Source organism: Ixodes scapularis, unplaced genomic scaffold (genome assembly GCF_016920785.2).
Source record: "Ixodes scapularis isolate PalLabHiFi unplaced genomic scaffold, ASM1692078v2 PGA_scaffold1__304_contigs__length_218370807, whole genome shotgun sequence".
NCBI lineage: Eukaryota > Metazoa > Arthropoda > Arachnida > Ixodida > Ixodidae > Ixodes > Ixodes scapularis.
The window spans coordinates 79,468,700-79,496,529 of NW_024609846.1; the positions used below are offsets into that span (position 1 = coordinate 79,468,700).

The following is a 27,830-nucleotide window of genomic DNA, read 5'->3' on the forward strand; positions in this document are numbered from 1 at the left end:
GTAGTGTTAAAGGGGCACTAAAGTGGTTTCCAAGATTGTCTGTTTATAGTTTTAGTTCAGTCTGCAGGTTCTAAGCATTCTAGAAACCCAAGATTAGATTCGTGCACGCACAGTTTCTCTATTAAAAACAAGACCATCGAAAGTGTGCCAGCCAATTGCAAGTGATTGCTTCCCATGTGCGAATCACACACATTCAAAAATCATTCCGCCATTAGTTGGCCCGGGCTTGTATTTAAATTAAGTAACTGAGTACGAGGTTGAAAAGTAACCGAGTAGAGTACTAAATACATTTAAAGGGATACTGAACCGAAATTTCGACCTCACAAATCAGGGCTGGATGGATAGGCGGGACGCTGTAAAACCCAAAAACATCACTCATACAGCGATATCTCGAACGGATCGTTGTATTTTGGAAAATAAGTGCACGATTGAATACGACCAACGAGGTATGCGATGTCACGATTCCCATTCCCTCTCCTCTTCGCTACGTCCCGTCGAGCTGATGAACCGAAGCGAGGAGGAGAAAAGTGAGGTCGCTTCCCCTCATTCTCAAATTCTTCCGGAGGACAGTGACGTAAAAGACCTCGCTTGATCACGCTATTCTTTTCCAAAAGTACGGCCATCCGTTTGAGATATCGATGTGCGAGCGATGTTTTGGGGTTCGTAGTGTCCCGTTCAATGCTTCCGCCACCTTATTTTACAAAATCCAAATTTCAGTTCAGTATCCCTTCAGAGCTGAAAAGTATTTGAGTACTAAATACTCAAAACAAGTAGCTTGTTACTTTCAAGATGCTTTTAAGTTACAATTTATTCTGCAATATACTGGTAAACAACTAACCGCAAAAGAAAAAAATATTAAAAAATGCCTTTACCAAAATGCTTTATGGCTCGCAGGAGCAGCTTTTTTTCTAAATTTGCATCCGACAAGTTGCTTGTTTTTTTTGTTCTTCTTAAACGCATATCCGCCGACGCTAAACAGGTGCCCCACGAAGACAGAAAAGGGAGATCACTCGTACGTCTACAAATTGAGCTGTAACTCGCGAGTAACTGCAAAGTGAATATAAGTTACTTGCAAAAAGTGTTTAAGTTTGACTGCAAAATACTCACTTTCAAAAGTATTTGTAAAATACCAAGTTACAAGAGTATTTAAAGGGGCCCTGCAAGGTCTTTTTTACTGGTTTTAAATTTGCACCGAACCTGAGCGCACTGAACGTAGTAACTTAATAAAGCTTTTCTTTTCTCGAATTTCGCCTTCATTTTAAAAGTTATAGGCAAATTACAACTACAAAAACAAGCAAAAAATAACCTTCTTCATGACGTCCTTGGTTGCTCGAGTGGCCGTGAACTAGAAGAGGGGTAGTGAGCTCTGCATGCGGTCACGGCTTCTGCGCTCCGTGTCGACGGCTCGAGAAGGCGCCACTGAAGCATGTTCTGGATAGGCTGTATGAAGCGGGCAGCCAGGGTGGCTCGCATTGCATTTGCTGCGCGATTAAACGCTAATTCAACATGACACTTCATTGGCCACAAACGACAGCAAACACGGGGGGTAAAGATCAGTTCAGAACGGGAGCCACTTCGCACTGCCATACCTCCAAAAGGCCAAATCGCAAGCCAAAGCTGCTCGCCGAGGGCCTTGGGAGTGCTCGGAACCGGTCGGATTCTCCAGTCCATACGATCGCAGCACCGCCGTGTACATCCAGGACCTTTCTATGCTCGCCGCTCGTGTGTGTGCTTGATCCCGCTTTACACCTTTCTAGTATGCGCCGCCTTTTCCACCGCGTGGTGGCGGGTATGTCGACGGGTTATTTCTTGTTTCCCTACTTCCTAAACTGCATTTGTTTCTTTTCTGATCTAAAATAGTGAACAAAAACTACTTTTATAAAGAATTGAAATGGTTTGTGCCATTTATATTTTGTATTTCGACTAAAAAGAAGTTCTTAGCGGCTCTGACCAGTAGTAAGCCCAAGACCAAAGACGTCACATATCGCGCGCTTTCGGCGCCGCAGGTCGCCCCCATAGGTGGAGGAGGTTTCTGCGTCGTTCGTTAAAATATGACGCACTGACATTTAGTTACTCTCTCCGTGCCCGGTGGCTTGCCCGAACCCCAAGAGACGTGGAAACCGCAAAAAAGGTAGACGCTTAAATACGATTGCAGGGCCCCTTTAAGATGCGGTAGCTTGAGCGGAGTATTTAAGTTATGTACAAGTCAGGGTCGGCCCTTTTGCCATGCGAGAAGCGATTGCTCACGATTGGATATCGCATGTCTGACCATGCCCTCTAGTTTCTGTGCCGAATTGCGGGAAAACGGGTATGTTGTGTTCTTTGATCTGGTCTTTAATAGGGAAATTAGATGCACGTCAATCTAATCTTGGGTTTTTTAGAATGCTTAGAGGCCATAGACTGAGTTATGGCCATAAATAGATGATCTCAAAAATGGACTCAATGCCCCCTTAAAAATATTTGTGTACATGCACTGTGCCATGCAGTCATAATTAATTTGCAGCTCTGGATATGGAGCAGATGATCTTTTCTTTGCACATTGTACATTAGGTCTTCTCCAGGGTAAAGACTCTTCATTCAGCAAAAATCTTCACCATCGTATCGGCGTCTTGTCTATATCAGTATGTCGAACGAATGCCTGCACCAGTATTACAAGCATGCTTCAATTTTGTTTCACTATATCCATATCTTCTTTGCTATTCTATGAATCTTTGCCATAGAGAGGTTTTACTGTATTGTACAGCGGGGTGCAAATGCATGATCATGCATTGTGAATTGCATCTATTGCTCAAAAGACTAAGGAATGCGTTACCAAGGATTGTTCACGGGGATGCTGAGATTCAGTTTTTGCACTCTGTGTTTTACATGAGCCCATGGAAATAGACGACAACCTGTCAGAATTTGCACAGTCCGACTCTTGCTCCTCTTGTCTTTTCGCTTTATTTGTGTGTGTGTTTTTTTTGTTTTTTTTTATTTGTATTACTTAGCTATAAATCATTGACAGTCACCCTTTGCAAATCCCGGCAGTGTTCGAAGTTCATGAAACCCATTGTACTGCAGGACGTAGGCTTAAAAACAGCAAATCTATCAAACCACTTGGTTGGGAAGCTTAAAACATGCCAAGCCAGTAGTCAGGAAATGTTTGAATGCATAAATTTCTTGTTTGCAAACGTTTACAGCATCATGAGCATTGTAGTCACATTTCGGATCCACTCGGGAATCCTCCCAGAAAGTTTGCAGCCACAGGCTCGCTTAGCGCCGGAGTGTCGCATGTCCCATGACGGGCGCTTAACTCTGGTGAAATTTTAGTTTCCAGCGTGCTCCACGAGTGCGGAAAGGTTTTCGCCGTAACATTCTCGTTCAAAGGCTCCAACCTGCCTTCCTTTCAGGGCCTCGGTCCGCGCCGGGACGCGAATCCCCAAGCAAGGCCGGACGTCCCTCCGCGCCAAACGGCAGCTGCGCGTCGGGGCCGGCACGGCCGTTGCTGTGGCCCCCTGGCTTCCGCCCGAGTCCCCAGTCATCGACGCCGGGGTCGTCCGTATTAGCTCGGGCGGCCGGAAACTTCTCTGCAACTACGGGAGGCGTTGCAAGTCCTTCGCCGAGCAGCAAGGGCCCGCTTTCGACTGCCGGATCAGAGTTTTTGTGGGGAGTGAAGCAGACGTTCGGCATGCTGACGCCACCCCCTTCGCTCGCGGGGTCAACGGGAAAGGACTCTGCCGCCTTGAGTGAGTTTAACCGTCAAGGCCCGTCCACACACTTACGTTTGCTTACGACCGAGTGTTTGTGGTCTTTTACGAGACGACACACTGGCACACTGGCGCCACCTGTGAAGTGACCCTAAAACCACAATTTACTTGGGCGAAAGTTTTGCAGCATTCGCGAGATCAAATGTATGTACCATCTATGAGAAAGGGTCGTTGATAACATTGTCAGAAGTTTTTCGTAAGCAGTAGCACGTGTGTGAACCAGCCTTTAGAGTGACTAACTCCACCTGCCCTCCCCCCATTTTTTGGGGGCTCGTTTACATTCACATATATTTATTTGTACGCTTGCGCGTCTTTGTAAGTGTGTTTTTGTACTAACTCGTCTTGCGCTGCCCAGTTGGTGCCAGGGAAACTTGACGCGTGTGGGCCTTTTCCTGGCCAGCTGTATGCCGAGCGCCGCAGTGAACTACGATGCGCAATAAATACCGGGCTTGTTCGATTTGCCTGCCCTTCGTATCGGTGCAGAAAAGTGTAGCGCAGTGTGGAAAAGTGCTGGGCAGTATGCTTCCGGTACATGCTAAGACGGCAGTTCCCAAACTGCGGTCCGCGGACCCCCCAGGGGTCCTCGAGGTTCGAATCCCGGCGGAGGTGCCCGCAATTTGACGGAAGTTTATTGCGGAGAAGGCGCTGTGGTAACCGAGCTTTTGGTTGCACGTCAAAAGATCCCCAGGTGGTCCAAATTAATCCTCAGTCCTCCGCTGGGGCGTGCCAGATGCCGTCGTAGGTTTGGCATGTAAAACCACCAAATTTGACTTTTGGGCAGGGGTCCTCGAGAGCGTTCATGGGAGCCTGCACCAAATAAAAAAAAAAAGAACACTTTAGACTAAAGCCTTCCTATGTTATTGTACAACACCTCCGATGCAGAGTGTATTGGGGGTCCCCAGACAGCCTCCGAGTGGGTCGGGGGATCTGCGAAAGCCAAAAGTTTGAGAATTGCTGTTCTAAAACCAGTTCCGCTCGTAAATTGAATATCGCAACTCGCACATGGTGCAGCTAGCGGAAAAGATGTGGGTAAATTGAACGCATCAATTATCACTATCCCCAAGGATGGTAGCTGCCAGTATGAACGTTATACGACATTCCCTACTTCGTTCCATTAATAATTATTTTAACTCTCGCGACTTACCGCTATGCACGCGCTCAGCGGATGGTCTTCCTCTCTTTTCTCGACTAGCCCGAAAGCCGGCGTCCCAAGCAATGCTGGCTTCCTCAAACTCCATCATCAAAAGGAGCGTGATGTCTACCAGTTCGGCAAGCGGCTCTTTGCCGGCCCTGGCCGGCAGCTTCTCCCTGGCGCCGCCGTCGGCGATTGCCAGCCAAAGATCGGCTTGGCTCGGTGGCCGCTCTCCGTCGAATGCGGAGGGGGATCGTGGGACGTGTTTCGTAAGACAGCGCGCAAATGGGAGCCCACCACATGAGGACGACTGCGAGAAGATGAGCTTCATCGGGTCGTCTGTGAGCCAAAACACTCGCTGGGGACTGGAAAAGTCGACAGCAGCCGGTGAGTTGTCTCCGCCCCGTCTCGTGTGCTGCCCCGTTGTGCTGAAGGGTCAGCGCGTGAACAGGGTTTCTCGTATCGGTACGGAAAGGAGGACCTAACGGCTGAAGGTTAAAGTTGTGGGGCAAGAAACCGTCTCCTCTTGGTATTGGAACTACCGTAATGTCCCGAGAGATAGCCCTCCTGAAGTTGAAAGCAAGTCGGGTGAAAATAGGGGGTAAACTAACTTTCGGTGTGCGATAGAAAAAAAAAGAAAGAAGGTTGAAAAAATGTTAGTTTTAGATTTTGTGACTTGCGAAACTCGTGACTGCAGGGAGGGGGCGATGTACTGAAGACTGCTGTCGTTCCCAGTCAGCAATGTCCACCTATCTCCTGCCTTGGCTAAGTAACACCATTGGCCAGGGCCCTGTATTTACTATAAATGATCTGCCTTTCTGTGTTTTTCAAAGAATAGCAAATCATGCCAAGAATAGGGGGCACCTCTTGGGATATTAAAGGGTCACCGACACCACCAAAATTTATATTTTTATTTGTTGCCGGGCGATTCATTATGGTGTCAGAAGACTACCCAATTACTATTTTGCTACAGCGTCACATATAGTTTTAATAAAATAAAAGAAAAATGCAACTGCTCGAAACCGGACTGGAGAGGAAGAAGAAACATGGAGGAGGAATGAGGTGGTGGAAGTCACCTGGCTGTGATACTTTTTTGCCCCAAACAACGCATTTCCAGCTTTTTAAGAGCTACAAAAAATGATTGTCATATTTCTTTTCTATTCTTAATATTGTCTGTGTCTCGATGACCTACGGCTTTGATTATATTTGGTGGTTGTCTCTAAACCATAGAAAATGGCACGTGGCCACGGAGAAGAGGGTGAGCGCGACTCAAAACGGCCAATTCTCAATCGGCTGTTTTCGGTCAGAAAGAAAACAAATTTTTAGTCTCAAATTATTTTCTGGGTAGCTGAGCTCTCATATGTAATGTACAAGTAAGAACTTTGGCGAGCGTAAATACCCTGTCAGTGTCCCTTTAACATAGACCAAAAAATTGGTTTGAAAATGATTTCGGTGTTCCTGCAAGATTACCTTCACCTCATGGACTTTGTATTCAAGGGGTACCGAAGTGACTTTTTAGTTTGTAGTTAACAATGGCCCTTTAATAATGGTACCTACCCAGCCCTGCTGATACAGTTACGTGCCTGAGGCGTCATGGCATCACCAACTAACGAAACGGGCTCAACGAGCATAGTACCGGTGGGTACACATTCCAACAATGAAAAGTGGGTGGAATTTGCCGTGACGACACATTCAAAATCTACAGCCAAAAAAAAGGAGGGCTTGTGTGCAGTTTTACCAAATGCAAAGGCACGAGCCTGCAACTTCGAGACCCGCTTTGACTGGAGACGCTAAATATGTTACACTTCAGAGTGGCAACACTTCAGCCATCTTTGTGCTTAAAGTCACTGTTGCCAGGTGTCCGAAGCTCCATCTGAAATCGCAGGAAGCTCTTCCGTCCTTCAGAAATGTTAAAACAGCCTGTCTGGAGTTATGATGAAATGGAGAATGATCCAAAAATGTTCTCTTTAGCGCAGCTTTTAGGCACCCGTTTCAGACTTGAGTGCCGTCGCCATAACCGCGCATTGAGTTATGGGAAGTTTCCCATAATGACATCAGTTGTGACGTCACAGCAATCTTGAATGACGTCACATGGCGTCTAAATTAGGCGAAAAATTTTTCCACTAAATTTAGCGGGGAAATTTTTTTTATGAATTCAGCGGGAAATTTTTGCGCTAAATTTAGCAAGGAAATTTCTCCGACAATTTTTTCCGCTAGGTTTTGCAGGGAAATTTTCCAGCCAAATTTAGCGGGGAAATTTTTTTGCCAAGTTTAGCAGAGAAATTTTCTCGCCAAATGTAGCTGGCAAATTTTCCAGCTGAACTTTGTGGGAAATTTCCCCGCTATATTTTGCGCGGTAATTTACCGGGAAACTGTCCCACAATTTCCCGGTAAATTCCTCTCCCCTCCATACCCTTCCCTCCTACTCCTAAAGAGCTGCGCTGTAATTCGGCATTACAGAGAATTGTAAACTTCTTTCATCTTTTGGTCCCTGTTTGTCCTTTGTGCAGGATACTGTCAGACGCCAGCCAAGAAGCGCGTCCCATGCACTCGCCTGCTCCTGCTCCTCAGCGTGGGTGCCAACGTGCTGCTGTTTGCCTACTTTGTTGCCCTCCCCTGCGTCGGAATTGGAGTGCAGTGAGGTCGCCAGTCTTTTCGCGGTGTCATTCGCCGCTCTTGCGGTTGCTTGACCTGCAGTTTGCTGTGATAATCAAGTCATTGCATTTGTTGTGGTGTCGCGGCGAGCCTGAGGAATATTGCCGACCATGGTTATGTGGTAAGCAGTAAGCATTGGTTCATATGTGGCTCACTCTTTATGAATTGTTTTATGAAGTCTGTGCAGCGTCGTGGAACACGCTAGCACATGGCCGTGGAAACCATTTCGGTGGCTCTCGTACATTTGAGATTAGAGGTGCATAAACAATAGTTAGAATGGAGCGGTGCTGCATGATTATAACTTTTGCAGCGCAAAGGCAAACCATTGTAAAGCAACCATAAGCTTGGCCTTCTTTGTGCCGTGAAAACGATGAACCACCCAACCCTATTGAATTTTTAACCGCCAATTGCTCACCTTTAATTTGCCCGTGCCCTCCGCAACACCAAGCACAATCGTGACGCGGAGTCTAATGATGAACACGAAATTTCAAGCATGTGCGAGATGTAGTCAGTCGCATTATTATATTGTTTTTGTATTTGTCTACCACACCTCAAAAGACGACATATTTTGTTTCTAACTCATTCTTCACAATTTCTTTGCACTTGTCTAGACTTTGGACGAAAGCTAAATTTTTGTTTGGAATGTGCATTCCCATATTTCGCCAGGCTTGTTTTTTTTACCAGTGTTTGTAAGCTAATCGACATGTTGCCTCATACTTTTTTGACATATGCATATTTCTTTTTAAGTGACCCAGTCAACTTTCAGTTTTTTTAGAATTTTGCTAGGATTTGTTTATAGTGAAATGTTCCATTTCTATATGGAATGTCCAAAACACTGCCTTTTTAAAGCTGAATGAATTGTATAGTTTTTGACCAGGGGCCAAAATCATTTTTGATCGGCAAGCCCTTTTGAGTAGGCTACCATACTACCATTATGAACCATTGTGCATGTATGATCAGAAAAACAATGCAGAGAACACTCGTGTAGATTTTATTGGGGTAAATAAATATTGAAGTGATGCGAGCCATGCTGCAGCTTGTCAGTCTTTCGATTGAGCGTCTGAGCATGGTGGAACACAATCTGCCAAGTGGAGTTTTTTGTTGCTTGTTGTCTGCACATTTACTGAATTTACTGTAGATGGTATAATTGTTCCAATTGCATCTCCTCTCACTTGTGCTCCAATTATCAACATTTTTCAATAAAAGATGTTTAAACATGCCACACTAAGGAGTCTAGGTTGGCTAGTCCTACAAAGCACAATTAGTGGTGCGTGCCAGAGCTTAGGGACTGTTTGAAAGTCACCATCTTTTTAGTGACCACCTGGAAGCGGCATTTTGCACGTGTGCAAAATGCAGCTTTTGGGTGGTCACCACATTTTGCACGGTCACCCGACATTAGTATGGTTGTATCTGACACCAAGGCATCAACAAAATTCATATCCCTGTACATTTACATATTCACACTCGTTTATGCTTTTAATGCACTTCTGCGAGAGTTTTGTACACCAGCCAAATTCGAATAGATTGAAAGAAGCACCTGAGACAAGAAGAAATTGACCCACAAATCCAATAAAAACAGGTTTTCTGGTGTAACCAGCAAAATGCAAAGTTGCACAAGACACTCAACTTATACGACCCTTTGAAAAACATAAAAAAACGGAATGTTTCCCGGCATCAGATGTCTAAAGGTCCTTTCACCATCAAAACACTGCGACGCTTGCCAACCCGGTATAAAGCAAGAAAAAGAGAATGCCCACTTGTCATTGCTTGATGGATTGAGGTTTGGCAAGAGTTTCTTTTCCACTCGGATAGTTCAAACACCGGGGCCGTCAACACAGTTGGTGTTGTGTCGCAGACGACGAGATTTGTGGTGAACTCTGTTGGAACTATTGGTGACTGAGCCCCAACCCCCTTACACAGGAGGAGATTGGTGGTCACAGCACCTTTGTCCTGAAAGAAGAAGACGTGTTTCACCACTTCAACACCATTACAGCACCGGTGGCAGCAATCACTGACAGGGTGAGAATCGCAGGGAGGAGCTTCCATTGTCCCGCCTCTGGTACGAGCTCCTCAACGACGCTTCAACATCTCTTGCACCCGGAGTGCGTGCGTGCACAGCCAAAGCACGGCGAAAGGCATGGAGCGCTTGCCGGAGGCCGGGCGTTCAAAAGACACGTCCTGCCATTCTCATTCCGTCGAGGACTTAAGTTCTTCGAAAATCGGCGCCGTGGCAAAGACGCAGATCGAGTGCTGCGGGGTGTCGGCCCACCTCGTCGAACGGACCGACGGTTCAGGAGCACCTCCAGGCGGCTGGCGGCAGCGACTGCAACCAACGGGCCCTCCGCCTGGCGTAGAGGAGCCACACAAAGCCCAGCAGGATGCAGAGCACCATCTCAATGTAGTAGCCGTCCAGGGTGGTCTCGCAGGTGCCCCCCTGACCAGCACACGCCTGGGCGAGGAGCAACGGGAGAGCTCGACGAAAGCCTTCCGGCACATGTGTTGCATTATGGCATAGTCTACGGTTGTGGTTGGGGGAGCAAGCATGCCGTTCTACCGCACTGAAAAAGGCTAAAGGAAAGATTGCACGCTTAAATGCCGGAAGTTTGGGCAATTAATGCGCATGTGACGGGCTTCAAACCTCTTCAAGGCCACCTTGATGCTCGCAATAAATATATTGCGAGGTGAGGATTCTTAAACCTTTGGCCCTGAGGAACGCCCCAATAGGCCCGTTGCAAAATGTACAGCACCACGACGGCAGGGAATTTCGGGAACCCTCGGTACAGATCATGCGCTTTCTCGTTGCGACTGCGCGCTCGTCCCGGCAGCTATTGCCAGCAGCCGTTGCAGCCATCCGCCATCCCGCCCATCTGCCGAAGTCGTATGTCGTTGGCGGCGTACCGTATCTGTGGCAGCATAAAGGCATCGCGACAGGTGAACTTATTTGAATACGTTATTCGTCGTAACTTGCCTTCTTGTATTGAAGTGTCACCGAATCCACTTTTTTTGCACCGCAACCGTGGCATATTTCGACAAAGCATTGGTGCAGCAGACGACCGAGCCGGTACAAAGGAGAGATAAAAAAAGGGGCAGCCGTTGGCTCGTCGCTCGCCCGACTCGGCTGCTCAAAAGTTGTTGCCATGGTAACCTGCGCCTGCTGGCATATGCCACTTGGGTGGGAGGGGCATACCAAGGACTTCCATTATTCGTCGCGCGGCTCGCATAGGCTTTTGGGATTTTCGCAAAGGGTCTACTCCTGCAAAGTGGGTGCTTGTTCTCTTTCTTCCCGCCTCCCGCACACCCTCTTCCACCATAGGTGCGGCTGCACTTGCCCAACACTTCCTCTAGTCGGTGACGGGTTCAAAGTTTGGGAAAAGCTCCTCCCACCCCTTTCCACTTTGGCAGAGCAAACATTGGATATGGAGGAGGGCGACCTCTTCTCCGGCATTCACTCAGCTAAAGTTGTAAGTGATGGGAACTCTTAAAAAACATATGCAAAGAAAAACAAAACTTTTAACAGCCTGAATGGTACATTGATGCCATAAAATAAATTTACAACAAAAAAACTTTTTTTATTTTAGATCTATATTTATGGCGAGGAACTAATTTGTAGTTGGCACCCGTGGGAGCCCATGGAAGCCCGCAGAAAAGTGGCTACTAGAGTCATGTGATTGGCCATTATAGTCACATGGTGCTTGCACTTTTTTAAGAGGTTCCTATGGGCTCTTGAAGTTACTTATTAATGTGAAAGCATTAGCTGTCCCATGGAGCGAGCCGACGTTATCAGTTTGAAGCGTGCCAAACTGCACTTTACATCCTTTCTCCAAGTAAGCCAGCTCCCATCTATGAAACCACGCGAAAAGCCCAGACAACGGCACCTAGTTTCCTCGATCCCAAAGGAGCGGATTAAAGCTAATCAATTTCGCCTTCGGTCCAATTGGCTAGCGCATGTTGACGAGGCTCCCATTGGCCGCTGCGCACGTCCATTTCAACGACCGCCACCCCATGGCGCTGCGTGTCCGCGCCGCGAGTGCGCCTGTAACACGAAGCGTCCAAGGTCAGCTGCGAGGAAAGCTGGGAGAGCGCCTGCATGGCCGACGCAAATACGCCGCAAATGAAACACAGGAGCAGAAGAACGGCATGCATGCTTTCGCATTTACAACTCGTAAGAAGCGCTTAAAGGGACAATGAAGGCAATTTCGGACATCTTTTTGGCGATTGAACTGGGTTCCAGGGACGTCTCTGGCCACATTGCCCAAATTTCAGCCGAAACCGGCGCTTGTGTGCCGCGCATATCAATTAGACAGTCGCGGTAATAATCGTACCGGGATCGACTGGGGCGACGCTCCGAGAGTTGCGGGAGAAGCCAGGAGAAGCGGAGCTCACGTGACCGATCTGGGGCCAAGAAGCGCGACGTCACAAGAGACGCGTCAGCGATTGGTCGAAACGAGACGTGCCCTCGGTCACGTTTTGGTTCGCGATTTTTAGGAATACTGTTCTAATTTCCGCTTGAATAACCATGAAAAGTACAAATCAGACCGGAAATGATTACTAAATCATAAATAAAGCAGCATAATTGCTTTTTTCTTTGCTACGCTGAACGCGAAACGGCCAACGAGCAACTATGGGCACTTCGGTGGGCACTTCGGCATGCGGGCCGCACCTTACCGGCTGGGCGGTCTCCGTCGACAAAGGCCGCGACACACGTACTCCCGTTTCGTTTGTGTTGGATTACAGAACGGAAGCTCGAACTCGCTCGCGAAAGCGGCATTGCCGTCCATGTTGACAGATTCGAAGGAATGACTGCGCCGCCGCGCTGCTATAACCCACCGCGGTAACCAGAGTCTTGATCTCCTAAATACTACTGATAGCGACTATTCACACTTGACGTCACTCCCTACGTCACCTCCGTTTTCGGAGGCCCAGAAACGAGAATAGATACTGTTCAGTTTCGGTTTCCTTACTTCTTTCGTAGGCACAGAAATACGCGTCACAAATGTCTACAAAAAATTGGGCAGCATGCTATGTTCCCAAGAAGCATAAAAACACCATTTAAAAAATTAAATAAAATTGTCTTCATTGTCCCTTTAAGTGTACCTCAAGCCTTTCTTTTTTTGTGCATTTTGCTTTACGATGAAGTGGTGGAGGCCAACCCACCTCCTGGTCCTCCTTGGACGAACACTGTGTCCAGCCATCCCCGGCACCCTTGCAGTGTTGGAAGGTGAGGTTGTCCACGAACCAGAGGGACACGGTGGCTGGCCAGTTGCCCCCCAGGTTGGTGACCGTGTTCAGCAGGGTCATGTAGGTGCCCCCAATGGCCGGGTCACTCACCCTCGCGTGGAACGCCATCAGGGACACAAAGATACTGTACACTGTCACCTGGGCGAGACCAAAGACACCACGACACCAGTCTGAGGCCAATCCTGCACTCTTGAGCTCGCGCAGCACTATAATTATACTCCGTCTCACTCTACGATGGACTAGGGCCCGAAGACTGGCGGGCGGAGCACTACCTGAGAAAAGCTTGCATACACATTGCAAAAGAGTGCACAAGTGACATTCCGATACGCAGATTATGAAGAGCACTAACCTTACGCCAACGTGCCTTATGCATATGGTTCTCTGTTGTGATAGAGCGCTATATTATATTGGTGAAGTAAAGGTACATGGTATTTAGTTTCATAATTATGTCAACTGTTTGGAGAAGTTGGAGGGCATGCAGGCAACACAGACAAAGTCATTTTGCCTTAGCCATAACAATCCAATCTATATGTAGTTTCCCGCACCCGTATCTCCCTTCCGCACATGGTCCATACATATGCTCCCATGTCGAAGCAAGGGCTCGATAAGCAGATGAAAAACTCGCCTCCACATGACGTGTCTTGGTGCACTGATACGTACGACGGAGCAAATATACCACATGGTTTCTAACGGGCCTGTGATTGGACCTGGCGGCCTGTAGCATTGGGCCTTAGTCCATCGTAGGAGACTGAGTATAGGGGTCCATCTGACACTACTGTACTGCTCATCTGACACTAGTCTGAGGCTGTTTCTGCACTGGTAGTCTGGAGCTCATGCAGCGCTAGTTACATGTCTATCTGACATTAGTCTAGGGCTCATTTGACACTAGTATAAAACTTATTCATGCAACACTAATTACAGCTAATACTTTGTTTCATACTTAATGTGTGGCACTGTCAAAGCTACTGGTGTGAGCATGTCGCTATATCTATCTCCTTTGCACAAGCGAATGAGACGCATATATAACGAGGCAGCGTGCTCCCACCAGTACCTTTGACAGCATTGTACACTATGTATGAAATAGAGTATGGGGCTCATGTGCCACTAGTTTAAAGCTGATTTGACACTAATCTGGAGCTCATGCAACAGTTAATTAGAAGTCTATACTAGCCTGGGGCTCATGAAACACTAATCTGCAGCCTGTTTCATGCAGGTCTGAGCCTTGTGATGCTACAACCAAAGCTTATGTGAAGGCAGGGGTACCCTACTCGAAATTAGCCTTTCATGCTAGTACTTTATCAATTCGAAGGTATAAAGCAAGAACACAAATTGCCACATTATTTTGGTTCTTTCGTTTAATTTCGGTCTCGTGGAATATTCTCTCAGCCAGAAAAAAATGTGCGTGAAGTAGGAAGTGCACTGAATACCTGATGAACGGCATAGACGCAGATGATGACGACGTAGTAGTAGATGGGGAAAGTGCCATCGACATTCTTCACTCTGTACGTCCAACTGAGCAGGAACATAAATAGTACTCCAAATAGTAATCTGTGGGATAAGAAAAAAAAAGGAAGGTCTACTTTATCCTGTAATTAACAAGTTGCATGCTACAGTACACTCATCAACATCCCCCAAAGAAATGCAGTTGATTTGAAAATCAAATAAAAATGAAAGTGACAGCCTTGCAAATGTACTAGGAAGTGTATAGTTGTAAAACAGCTACTATTAATTTTTATGTATTGCTTTAATAATTTATGACAATGGTTCTCAACCACTAATGTTTTGGGGACCCGTTCTAGACTGGTGGGAGCGATGGGGGACTTCATCCACCAATGGAATTTCGGATGAATACAATGACAAAAGTCAACTTGAAAGCAACTTTGAAGCACTGAAACAAAGAAGCCCTACTCACTTGGCACACAAGGTGTTGTCTGTTTAGCTTTGTGGAAGAGCCAGTATCAATAAAAAAAAATAAGTTCTATCACTCGATTTAACTGACAGTCGAGAGATTCAGGGACCCTAAAGGGATCTGCGTACCCCCAGTTGAGAACCACTGATTTATGACACATCAAAGATAGCATGCCTTTTAAAGGTTTCAGTCAGATGTAGATCAGAAAGCGCTGTCCCTTCCAAGACCCTGGCCAACGTTAGGACATAACATGGCCACAGAACAATCAACAAACTGCCCCAGTGTCATTACTGTCAGTACTTTCAGCATTCAGGTAAGGTGACGAATAATAACACAAAGGGTCATGCACCATAAGAGCCGAAAGTAGAGATGTAATATTGTAAAAACAAATCAGTTGTAGTATAAGTTGCAAGGGAAAAGTGCACCATTTGCACCTAGAAATTTTGAAAATTACACTCGTTAGACATTGAAAGCAGCACTGTAAAATGGATATTTTTCTGATATTTATCATGAATTAGTTGAAAGCATGTTACTTGAAACTCCTGCTGTCTGGTTTATTTTAGCTGTTAAAGGCATCAGAATATCTTGCAGCAATTAACTCGCACATGAACCGCATAGGGTAATGACAGGCAAGTTGGTGTCACCTCTTGCAAGGTGACACCACCTTGCAAAAGGTTGGGATAGGGTTAGTGAAACCTAGGTATGCCGGATGCTTATAAGGGCTCAGTTTTCTGTACACCTTTAGACATCCCAAACTTTTGCACTGTGATCTACATCTAATAAGACACAGGGAGACTCAATTGATACTAAAAGTGCCATAATCCAGAAATATCTTACTCGTAGCATCTTTCAGGTTCTGCAAAATATATTTGTTATACCACTAGTATGTACGACGTGAGCCAAAAGGATTGATGGCTGTTCGAGGGGACTGCATAAATCGGTTTCCTAACAAACCGCGCTAGGATTTACTACAAAGGTGCCCAAAGATGCTGGAAGCTTTCACTAAAATTGTGAAAAGTAAGCCACGAAAAACCAAAAACTATGTTTTCTCTATGCATGTATACTTAAGAAAATATTTTGTCATCCTGGCACTTATTTGGGCCAAATGAAGTGAAGAATAGGTAAGCCAATTGTATTTTCTTTCCATTCCACCAATTTTGCAGTGAAGAATAGGTAAGCCAATTGTATTTCCTTTCCATTCCACGAATTTTGCAGTCGTAATAAATGCCAGAATAACCCAGAACGATTTTCTGATAATTTTGAGAAAAAAGGCTTAGTGATAATTTCTCCACAAACAAAACCAGCTTTTATTTTCTTTCCTTTAACTCCAGAGGTTTCATGAATCCATCTCTCAATTAATGAATGCAACACCTTCAAGCACCTCTGTTGTAAATCCCAGCGCGATAAGTTAAAAAATTGATTTATGCAGTCCCTTAACCGCCACCGAACCCAGTGGTTCGTGAAGTTGAGCTTATACGGAGTAAGCTTTACCCAAAGTTTGACGATTCCCCCAACCCATTAGTTATAGCAGTAACTTGCTGCAGGTGAGACTGTCAAAGGCGCATCGCATTTATTGTGCCATATTTTCCGGTGCATCGTAACTGTCCCATGGTGCGAGCCGATGTCATCAGCCGCGCCAAACGGCAGATAAATTCCGGAAGCCGCGATCTGAGACATCCCAGCTTTGAAACCACACAGAAAGCCACACAAAACAGCACCATGGAGTGGCGCTGCATGGGCACGCAGCACCACCCCATGGCGCTGTGTGCCCACGCCGGAGCAGAAACGGCCGAGGCTCCCACTGATCCTCTCTCAGCGCCTCTGCTGTTTCTGCTCCGGCGCAAGCACGCAGCGCCGAGAGGATCAGAAGTGGCTGCAGCGAAAAACGACATTCATGCTTTCGCATTCACAACTCATAAGAAGTGCTTGGGTCTACCTTGAGCCTTTTTTCCAGAATTTCCGCTGGTGCACCTTACAGAATACGGCTTTATATGCATTTTGTTATTTAAGTATGGACCTTAACTGTGCTGTGGGCATGGTAGTAAAAAAAATCATGATTTTTAAGAAAACAATTATTTAAATCAAATTCATTTGATTAAATGCGGATTTCTTCGATTTAAATCGGATTAATTTTATTTAAATCACTGCGGCTAAAAATCATGACGTTATTACTACATGTATTTTTAAACATGGGTTGATCCGTCCGATCAGTGATAACAATGCGGAAGAATTACTGTAACTTTAGATTCATGCAGTTTAATTAACAACTTTTTATTGATGTAACCCTAGTCAAACTGAACAAAAACAGCTGAATTTTTTTAGTTAGCTTTTCTTTGTGCTTAGTTTTGCTTATAATACTCTTTCATTTTATTTCAAGACATTATTTTTTCTAATTTTTTATTCTTTCACATTCTGATTTGCTTGCAATGAGACATTACGTAACTAACGAACAAAGTGCAAGGTAGATAAAGCTCAATGATCCGATTTTCTCAGAAGAGCAATGCTTGTTGAACCGTTCAGTTTAATATAAATCTCTCTTGCCAAATTATTTCTTTTTTTCTTTTATTTCAGTACAAAACAAATGCAGATAGAAAGCATCAAATGATATACAAACAACAAATGAAATATTTTGGGGAATTATTTTGGCGAGAAAGGTTATATTAAATCATTATATTAAAACTGGCCCAATTTAGATGATGATTTAAAAAATCGTGATTTAAATCATCTTGATTTTTATTCTCCACCCTGGCTGCGGGGGCTATATTTTTTGCTCAATTTACCAATGAAAATATTGAAACTGGCTTCAACTTGTGCATACATCATGATCACAATCAGTGGCAGATTCAGAGGGGGGGGGGGGGGGGGGGGGGGGGGGGGTGCCGGGTGTTTTCTTGAATTCTGCATATGTAAAAATTGAGGGCAGGGAAACCAAGGGGGTGGGGGGGGTTGTAAAGCATCCAATATGCTGACCCCCCCCCCCCCCTCCCCCTCTAGAAATACCTCTGTCTGCCCCTGATCACAGTGAACACATGCAGGCTTATCAAACAATGCAATTTTCTGCACCGACCCTACACAAAGGTGTGAATTACATACCACCCTTTCCGTGGAAACAGCAGTTTATAGACCGAAAAAACTACGAAATTTTGAGGATAAAAGTTACAAACAAGAGTGTAACAACCACCTCCCCGCTGCTGCCATGGCACCGCCAGGCACCTCACCTGATAGGGTACGCCTTGAGGAAGACGTCCAGTGGGCTGTGGCCACTCGTGTGCCTGCTGATGAGGAAAGGCAGCACCACCTGGATGGGCACCATGGGGATGGCCAGCAGTGCCAGGTTCTCCTTGTGCACCCCGGCCTCCAGCAGCTTGAGGCCAGTCACGCCGTCCGCCACCGCAAAGCCGACCTGCACGGCATAACCTCCAAATGAGCTTGCTCCTGCACCACTCGTGCTGTCCTTGGAGAGGCTGGTTCAGATTTTCGCGCCTGACTGCGTTGCAATACTGCAGGCCCCGACGGTGCCTGGGCAGGTGTGCATACCATATGCTAGCGGAAGCAACACTGCGTGCACACGAAGAGACCAAAGGAGTGCGCGCTCAAAAATAAAGAAGTTGTTCTTGTTGCTGGCACTGATCGTGAACACACTACGTTTACAGTGTGGACATGACACAAATAAATGGGACACAGTAAAAAGTGGAACATCCTCGATACAAATTGTCGGAAATGACAAATAAACTAAAAATTAAGACGGGCAAGTATGTAAATGCATTAAGCTTCGAGAAAAACTCATCTGGCAATGGGCCGCGTAAACGATCTCTTTCGGTGGGCAATTTCATTCAACAATGGTTCAAGAAAAAAAAAAAGTTTTTAAAAATGTTATTGTCGGCACGGTTCTAGCGGTCTACTACGGTTGAACCGCATAGTCCAACGGGGCAGTTGGGGAAGGGGGAACAGTCCGTTTTTATGCGTCTGTGATGGGTAGGGTAAGCGTAAAAAATTCAGTCTAAGTTGTTCCCGGTGTGTCTGCGGCGAGTCCAGCTTGAGTAAATTTATCATTCGTGACGGGCTGTCTAGGGGGCGGTGTCTGTCACAAATTAATCTCGCCGCTAGTCCTTGCTACCTCTCGAGTGTTCTCGTCCTGCGGGCGATCACAGACCTTGCAGGTGAGCAGGAAGATGCAGAAGGTCTGTATGCTGGGTAGCTTGAAGATACGTAAAGCCATGCTGTATGTCTGCACCAGGCCCAGCTCTGGCTCGTCCTCGGCCGCGCTGCCCCGGCTGGGGCCCCGCTCGTGCTTGAGCATTGCCACCAGCGTCGTGGTCACCAGGAACACCAGCCCCCAGAAGTACATAAACCCTGTAATGAGGAACAGAATGCCTCGTCCTGAATCCGATGCAAGTTTGACCTCGGGCACGCTGTTTTCAACTTGTTGGTGGTGAGAAAGACGAGCGATTGCCCAGGCTCGAGCCTGTAAAGCCTATCCCTTCTTTTCCTTGCAATTACAAGCAAGTTTGTGAGCAGCTGCCTTAAGTCTCTCAATGATCTACAGGTTTTCCCGCTCATTTTAATCCAAGCGACGACCAATTTGATCCCGGGGTCACTCGATTTAATCCAAGCGCCATACAATTTAATCCAAGGGCCACACAATTTAATCCCGGGGTCAGTCAATTTAATCCACAATATATATATGCACTTATTGTGTTCAGTGGTCGTGTTTCGCTTAAACATTTGGTAACTTAAAACAATTGTTTATACAATTAGAATTTTTGGGAGGCAATTGATAATTTGATCACTAATGTGATTACTTTGAGTTACTAGTCCCACTGTTGACGAGGCTTGATTGATCTGTTGGTTACTCTTTTTAGAGTTAGGCCCCCGTTTCCGACTTGAGCGGCGTCAACGTGGCCGTCGCCGTCGGCGTTAACATGCGGCACATGATGGGCGAATTCCCCCGCTAATTTTAGGAGAAAAATTTCCCCGCTAAATGTAGCGGAAAATTTTCCCCGACATATTTAGCGAAAAATTTTTCCCGCTAAATCTAGCGGAAAAATTTCCCAGCTAGATTTAGCGGAAAATTAGCCCCGCTAAGTCTAGCGGAAAATTTTCCCCGCTAAATATAGTGGAAAATTTTCCCCGCTAAATTTAGCGGAACATTTCCCCCCCTAAGTCTAGCAGAAAATTTTGCCCACTAAATCTAGAAAAACTTTTCCCCGCTAAATTTAGCGGGAAATTTTCCCCGCTATATCTAGCGGAAAAGTTTCCCCGCTAAATCTAGCAGAAAATCTTCCGAGCTAGATTTAGCGGGAAATTTGCCCTGCTAAGTCTAGCGGAAAATTTGCACCGCTAAATCTAGCGAAAAATTTCCCCAGCTAGATTTAGCGGAAAGTTTGGCCCGCTAAATCTAGCGAAAAATTTTCCCAGCTAGATTTAGCGGGAAATTTGCCCCGCTAAGTCTAGCGGAAAATCTCCCCCACTAAATCTAGCAGAAAATCTTCCCAGTTCGATTTAGCAGGAAATTTGCTCCGCTAAGTGCAGCGAAAAATTTCCCCCGCTAAATCTAGCGGAAAATCTTCCGAGCTAGATTTAGCGGTAAATTTGCCCCGTTAAGTCTAGCGGAAAATTTCCCCCGCTAAATCTAGCGAAAAGTCTTCCCAGCTAAATTTAGCAGAAACTTTCCCCCGCTAAATCTAGCGGGAAATCTTCCCAGCTAGATTTAGCGGGAAATTTGCTCCGCTAAGTCTAGCGGAAAATCTCCCCCGCTAAATCTAGCAGAAAATCTTCCCAGCTATATTTAGCGGGAAATTTGCCCCGCTAAGTCTAGCGGAAAATTTCCCCCGCTAAATCTAGCGGAAAACCTTCCCAGCTAAATTTAGGGATAAATTTGCCCCGTTAAGTCAAGCGAAAAAATTCCCCCACTAAATCTAGCGGAAAATCTACCCAGCTAGATTTAGCAGGAAATTTGCCCCGCTAAATCTAGCGGAAAATTTGCCCCGCTAAATATAGCAAAAAAGTTTCCCCGCTAACTTTAGCGGGAAATTTACCCCACTAACTCTAGCGGAAAATTTCCCCCGCTAAATCTAGCAGAAAACCTTCCCAGCTAAATTTAGCGGGAAATTTGACCCGCTAAGTCTAGCGGAAAATCTCCCCCACTAAATCGAGCAGAAAATCTTCCCAGCTAGATTTAGCGGGAAATTTGCCCCGCTAAGTCTAGCGAAAAATTTCCCCGCTAAATCTAGCGGAAAATCTTTCCAGCTAGATTTAGCAGTAGATTTGCCCCGTTAAAGGGGAACTCCGGCGATATTTTGAGCAACCCCAACTAACCATATATTCGAAATCGCCGTCCGTTACTCTTTTCGGTATGCTATTTAGTATTGCGAAATTCAGAATAGTTTTTGTGAAATCGGCAAATGAAAACGACGCCAAAACGAAGATTCGAATATACCCGCGCTTTTCATTGCCCTGACGTCACGGTTGGGCTGGATTGCAGTTCGAGCAGGCAGTCTAAATATGAACTATGCCGAGCATTTGTATCGTGCTGCTGCGCGGGGGCTGGAGCTGCCTTCCAAAGCATTCATTTGACACCATGAAACTGTTTGTAATCAGATGTGAACAAAGTCTACAGCCCAAAGAGTGAACTCCTACCCAACCATGACGTCACTTTTTCAATGTTGCCCGTAGAGCTTTTCACTTTGAAAAACACGATGAGGTCCAAAATTGTAAATTCTGTAACTGCACGAAAAAACGTTATTTTGTCCAAATATTTGGGTTACTAGTTCAACGATGTTTGTTGGTGTGTCTAGCAAGCTTTTAGGCAAATTGGCGACTATGAAGAAAACGGCGGAGTACCCCTTTAAGTCTAGCGAAAAATTTCCCCCGCTAAATCTAGCGGAAAATCTTCCCAGTTAGATTTACTGGGAAATTTTCTCTGCTAAGTCTAGTAGAAAATCTCCCCCGCTAAATCTAGCAGAAAATCTTCCCAGCTATATTTAGCGGGAAATTTGCCCCGCTAAGTGTAGCGAAAAATTTCCCCCGCTAAATCTAGCAGAAAACCTTCCCAGCTAGATTTAGGGGTAAATTTGTCCCGTTAAGTCTAGTGGAAAAATTCCCCCGCTAAATCTAGCGGAAAATCTTCCCAGCTAGATTTAGCAGAAAATTTCCCCCGCTAAATCTAGCGGAAAATCTTCCCAGCTAGATTTAGGGGGAAATTTTCCCCGCTAAGTCTAGAGGAAAATTTGCCCTGCTAAATATAGTGGAAAATTTCCCCCGCTAAATATAGCAGAAAACATTCCCCGCTATATTTAGTGGGAAATTTTCCCAGCTTGTATTTAGCGGAAAATGTTTCACGCTAAATCTAGCGGAAAATTTTCCCATCTAAATGTAGCGGGGCAAATTTTCTGCTAAATCAATTTGGCTCGAAAACTTTTCCGCTAAACTTAACGGGAAAAATATTCCGCTAGATTTAGCGGTGAAAACTCTCGACTTGACTAAGCGGGGCAAATTTTCCGCTAAATCTAGCTGGGAAAATTTTTTGCTAGATTTAGTGGGCCAAACTTTCCGCTAAATCTAGCTGGGAAAATTTCCCGCTAGATTTAGCGGGGAAAATTTTGCGCTAAATTTAGCGGGGAAATTTTACTGCTAAATTTAGCGGGGAAAATTTTCTGCTAGATTTAGCGGGGAAAATTATCCGCTAGATTTAGTGGGTAAAATATTCCGCTAGAATTAGGGGAGGAAAAGATTCCACTAGATTAAGCGGGGCTAATTTTCCACTAAATCTAGCTGGGAAAATTTTTCGCTAGATTTAGCGGGCCAAACTTTCCGCTAAATCTAGCTGGGGAAATTTTCCGCTAGATTTAGCGGGGAAAATTTTGCGCTAAATTTAGCGGGGAAAATTTTCTGTTAGATTTAGCGGGGAAAATTTTCCGCTTAATATAGCTGGGAAAATTTTCCGCTAGATTTAGCGGAGAAAATCTTCCACTAAATCTAGGTGGGAAAATTTTCCGCTAGATATAGCGGGGAAAGTTTTCCACTAAATTCAGCGAGAAAATTTTCCGCTAGATCTAGCAGGGAAAATTTTCACTACACTATAGCGGGGCAAATTTTTCGCTAAATCTAGCTGGGAAATTTTTCCGCCAGATTTAGCGGGCCAAACTTTCCGCTAAATCTAGCTGGGAAAATTTTCTGCTATATTTAGCGGGGAAAATTTTGTGCTAAATTTAGCGGGGAAACTTTTTCGCTAGATTTAGAGGGGAAATTTTTACGCTTAATCTAGCTGGGAAAATTTTCCGCTAGACTTAGCGGGTAAAATATTCCACTAGATTTAGAGGGGAAAATTTTCCACCAGATTAAGCGGGGCTAATTTTTCGCTAAATCTAGCTGGGGAAATTTTCTGCTAGATTTAGCGGGCCAAGCTTTCCGCTAAATCTAGCTGGGAAATTTTTTCCTAGATTTAGCGGGGAAAATTTTGCACTAAATTTAGCGGGGAAAATTTTCCGCTAGATTTAGTGGGGAAAATGTTTCGCTTAATCTAGCTGGGAAAATTTTCCTCTAGATTTAGTGGTGAAAATTTTCCGCTACAATTAGCAGGGAAAATTTTCCGCTAAATTGAGCGAGAAAATTTTTCTGCTAGATTTAGCGAGGAAAATTTTTCCGCTAACTATAGCGGGTCAAATTTTCTGCTAAATCTAGCTGGGACGATTTTCCGCTAGATTTAGCGAGAGAAATTTTCCACTAAATATAGCGGGGAATATTTTCTGCTAGATTTAGCGGGGAAAATTTTCCGCTAGATTTAGCGGGGAAAATTTCCCGCTAAATATTTTCCGCTAGATTTAGCGGCGAAAATTTCCCGCTAAATATTTTCCGCTATATTTAGCGAAGAAAATTTCCGCTACATTTAGCGGGGAAAGTTTTCCGCTAAATAAAGCGGGGGAAATTTTCCGCTAGATTTAGCGGGGAAAACTTTCCGCTAGATATAGTGGAGAAACCTTTCCCGCTAGAATTAACGGGGAAAATTTTCCGCTAAATTTAGTGGGGAATATTTTCCGCTAGATTTAGCAGGGAAAACTTTCCGCTAGATGTAGCGGGGAAATGTTTCCGCTAAATTTAGGGGGGGAATTTACCCATCATGCACCGCGTAATTACGCCGACGGCAACGCCGTTCAAGCAGGAAACTGGTGCCTAAGAGCTGCGCTCTACAAAGAGTAACCAACACATCAATTAGGCCTCGTCAATAGTGGGACTAGTAACTCAAAGTAATCAAATTATTAATTGCCCCCCCCCCAAAATTCTAATTGTATAAACAATTAAGTTACCAAATGTTTAAGCAAAACACGACCACTGAACACAATAAGTGCATATATATATTGTGGATTAAAATGACTGACCCCGGGATTAAATTGTTTGGCGCTTGGATTAAATTGTATGGCGCTTGGATTAAATTGAGTGACCCCGGGATTAAATTGGTCGTCACTTGGATTAAAATGAGCGGGAAAACCTGTAAACTGCAGTGGTCTCAAACTCATTTGAGCCTGGGTGCCAGATGTCCCACACCGGAAAGGTCGAGGGCCAGCCTAAGACGAGGGAAGGGGGGGGGGGGGGGGGGGGGCTGTGAACCTGCCAGTGCCATCTTTAGATTTGATTTGCTTATATGACTACTTTGGGCTCTGACCTGATGTGATAACAAGAATTAAAATGACAATGCCCCTCTAACGTGATGGCATTTTTAATAGGACAAGAGAACAAGTACACTGCTGTTCCCGTTGCTCAATTCACTCAAAAATTAATCAAGCTCCCCATGTCTCTAAAAAATAAAATCAGTTAATTTGACAGTTTTTGCTTTCCTGACAATTTCTCTTGCAACAGTCAAACAAAGTTTGTTTTTTAATTGGGATATTTTTTTGAAGGCAAGAATCTTGAGCTCGTAGCTTTATTTTTGGCAGTTGCTCCGGCTGATCCAGAGTTCGGGCAGACGAGATGCATCTTCAGTGAATAGCTCGCGCTTTCAGCTTAGTAGTGGAATGGTTGTACATTGCAAAAAGCTGGGAAACAAAAAATAAAGCGAAACAAATTGCAAATGAACACAGATAAGCATAAACAATATGATTATGTTAAATGAGCACAGTTAATTTTTGAACGAAAATGAATCGACAACATGAAATTACTTTGAAGTATTTCTAGCGCTCGAGACATAGGAACCAGGACTCTCAGCCGGTTGCCTGCGGGCCGCGCCTCAGCAAGTCGCGGGCCGCATGCAGCCCGCAGGCCGCGTGTTTGAGACCTTTGATCTAGAGCAAAGGTCCACGTGGACCTTTGCTCCTGTGTGATGGATGCACTGCAGGGTGCACGCTTTGGTTTGGGATTATGGAAGTCTAAGGTTCAAAAACTTCAATTACTGCAGTTGTGTAAATTTACTGAAAACTTTGACTATGTAACTTTCCAACTAAAGCTATAATATACAAGACTGTAATAGTAAACAAGAACCACACTGTCCACTTTCAATGGGTGCTCATTGAAGTGGATGGACAGTCATGCTATCCTTCTGCTTTAATGAGTAAAGCAGACCGAGTTCTTATTCACTCTGTCGCAGTGCTGCTGTTTTAAAGAAGGAAACCTATGGCAATCATGCTTTTGGCATATTTACAGCAGCAATTTTTCAGTGGGACCGTTTACTTTCACTATCAGTTTTGTGTTTGTGGTTTTAAAGCGGCCCAGGTCACAGCATAGAGCATGCAGCTTCCACAGCTGGCACCCTACCTTCGAGGGTGACAATTCCCTCTTTCTGTGGGATGACCCTGAGGTAGCGGTTGCAGAAGTCCACAGACTCCAGTGCCAGGAAGACCACATTGCCCAGGAAGTAGCCTGTAGTCTGCCCGACAGAGTTGCACGTCGACGCATAGCCAACATGCCTCCTGCGATTAAAAGACAGCGATGGACAAATACTTTTTTCAACGATATGGCACCAATTGCATCGGCGGTAATCCTCCAGTATGAAGAGGAAATGGACACAACCCAGGTAATGATAGGATATAGGTATGAGGCTTCAATTTGGAAAGTACACTTCATGTCACAGCCGGCTCGAATGTGACACTGACCTTAATATAATTTACTCGCACAATGAACGCACCCGTGTAATGAACGCACCCCCCAAGTCGGCTCTCAAAATTTCGATTTTTTTTTTCACTCGCGTGAAACGAAACAGCTTGCGGAAGGCGGTAAAAAAAAAAAAAAAAAAAAACACGGAATTAAGAGAAAAAACAAAAAACGAAGAGGTTTTTTCTTTTCTTTTGCACAGCCCAGTTTAGTTACGGGGTCGCACGGCGCGCGCAAAGAGGTTAGAAGTTACGTCGATTTCGCAGGATAAAAGGTCCCTTCATTATGCGAGTAAATACAGACGCAAAACTTTTACTTCGCGTAATGAATGCCCCCCCCAACCTTGCATAGATTTTTCGGAAAAAAAAGTGTGTTCATTCTGCGAGTAAATACGGTACACTCTGTATTGGATTTTATAAACCATCTCATTTTGGGGTGACACAACAACACAATGGTGGTTAGCCCGGAGCTTCACTTGCATCTTGCAGTCTCAAAACTAAGAGCAGACTATTCTCTTCCTTTTGATACACAGGGGACTGTTGATGAACTCTATCAAAGCATGCATGTTTAACTAGTTAGCCACCCCATGGGCCCAAAGTTAAGGAGACGGGTGCCTTCGTGAAATCGCGGGGCACCATACAAACTGGCCCGTGCCGGTAACAGGAATCCGTCGAATTCAGTGCGAGTTCTAGTTGTGACTAGCAAGAAGTTTTCATCTGGTTCGCACTCATCGAAGTAGTCCTCACGACCAAGCGAGAGCTGCAGCGTCTACACCTCCGATTCAACCTGACCTTGCAACGCAGTGCTACAAGCGAGGTGGCACGCCACCCACCTGGAGAGCATGGTGAGGGCCCAGCCATCCACCGCAATGTCCTGGGTGGCAGCCAGGAAGTTGAGTGCCATGAAGACGATGGTGAGCAGCAGGATGTCGGGGGCGCTGGCACTTTCGCCGTCGTCCCCCAGCAGGGCCCTGGCATGGCCCGACAGCCAGAAAAGGAACAGGCCGATGGCATACTGGGTGGGCACCAGCCACGACTTGCGGCGCCCAAACGACGACGAGTATACAGAGTCCACGATGGGTGCCCAGAGCAGCTTCACGCTGAACGGCCACGTCACAAAGCTGAACAGGGCCTGCTCCTGATTAGAGCCAAGACCGTGCCACGGAAGCAGTGAATGGGAGGTTCGCTCGCTGTCGGGAGCGCGGCAGGATTCCGCTACATTAATTTCTCAATAATATGGACCCCATTATATGGACTAATATTTTGGGGACAAACCTGGCAAATATGCACATTTTTGTTTCGTTATCCTCATGTTCCGGTCGATTTTTTTAGCACATGTGACATCACTGTGCCATGCTGGTGGTCATTCCAACTTGCTCTTGCCTACAAAAACAAGTTTGGCGGTGCAAAATGCAAGCTGCAGAAGGTACGTGGTCGGCAACGAGGTCACCACAATGGCAGCTGATGTCGCGTCACTACTAGCCACGTACACTACTGTCGGTCAATTTAGAAGGACATTCAAACTTACTACGTCAATCTATTTTTCCATGATCAATGTTCCAAACGCCTCGGCTAGCATTATGCGCTTGGCCCAATTTCTCTTTGCTACGTCTATATTTTCACTCAAAGCCACAAGTTTCTTTACAACAAACTTGTGGTAAGCTTGTAATGCAGGTAGAGGCCTTTGACATAATGATTTATAATAAAACAAATAAAATAGTAAAGGGTTTCTAATTGTAAATTGTCTTTACACTACCATGCAGGTTGTACCCTACTTTTACGACGCACCATGCATGCCGTCTCTCTTCCCCCCTGGCTGTCCAACTCGTAGTCTCTGGCTACTGTATGTCCTGAAGGAAGGGCTTCCTCCAGCAAAAACTACTACAGAGTGGGATAATGGCAACTCAACACTGCCTCCGCTGGCCTTCCTTTGCCACAATACACCGGTGTGTCGGGAGAAGTGCGCTCAATGGAGCTAATAATCTACCAGTTTTATTGAGGTTTAATTGCACCATGGCTAGAGTGCCTTATTTCTGAATCTGTTTCGGCAAGATAAGGGAGATTGCCTG

General features: G+C 45.4%; 2 protein-coding genes across 3 annotated transcripts in view; one reads left to right on the top strand and one right to left on the bottom strand.

Annotated features, from left to right (window-relative positions):
- Positions 1 to 8,559, top strand: part of LOC8042178 (transmembrane protein 201) — a 27,484-nt gene extending 18,925 nt beyond the window's left edge. Inside the window, exons 8-10 of the mRNA XM_002415297.5 lie at positions 3,390 to 3,725; positions 4,939 to 5,265; positions 7,389 to 8,559. Of these exons, the coding sequence (XP_002415342.4) occupies positions 3,390 to 3,725; positions 4,939 to 5,265; positions 7,389 to 7,519 (794 nt within the window). The 3' untranslated portion in view covers positions 7,520 to 8,559. The remainder of the gene's footprint in view (positions 1 to 3,389; positions 3,726 to 4,938; positions 5,266 to 7,388) is intronic.
- LOC8042179 (acetyl-coenzyme A transporter 1) overlaps positions 8,508 to 27,830 on the bottom strand; it is a 29,652-nt gene continuing 10,329 nt past the window's right edge. Inside the window, exons 3-10 of one of the 2 annotated variants that reach the window (XM_029983196.4) lie at positions 26,595 to 26,899; positions 25,427 to 25,581; positions 18,834 to 19,033; positions 17,899 to 18,083; positions 14,199 to 14,319; positions 12,688 to 12,909; positions 9,803 to 9,982; positions 8,508 to 9,483 (exon numbers count right to left, since the gene is read on the bottom strand). In XM_029983196.4, coding sequence (XP_029839056.3) covers positions 9,824 to 9,982; positions 12,688 to 12,909; positions 14,199 to 14,319; positions 17,899 to 18,083; positions 18,834 to 19,033; positions 25,427 to 25,581; positions 26,595 to 26,899 — 1,347 coding nt within the window. In that variant the 3' untranslated portion in view covers positions 8,508 to 9,483; positions 9,803 to 9,823. Of the gene's footprint in view, positions 9,983 to 12,687; positions 12,910 to 14,198; positions 14,320 to 17,898; positions 18,084 to 18,833; positions 19,034 to 25,426; positions 25,582 to 26,594; positions 26,900 to 27,830 lie in introns of both variants that reach the window. The other variant, XM_040500124.2, reaches the window with a different exon arrangement.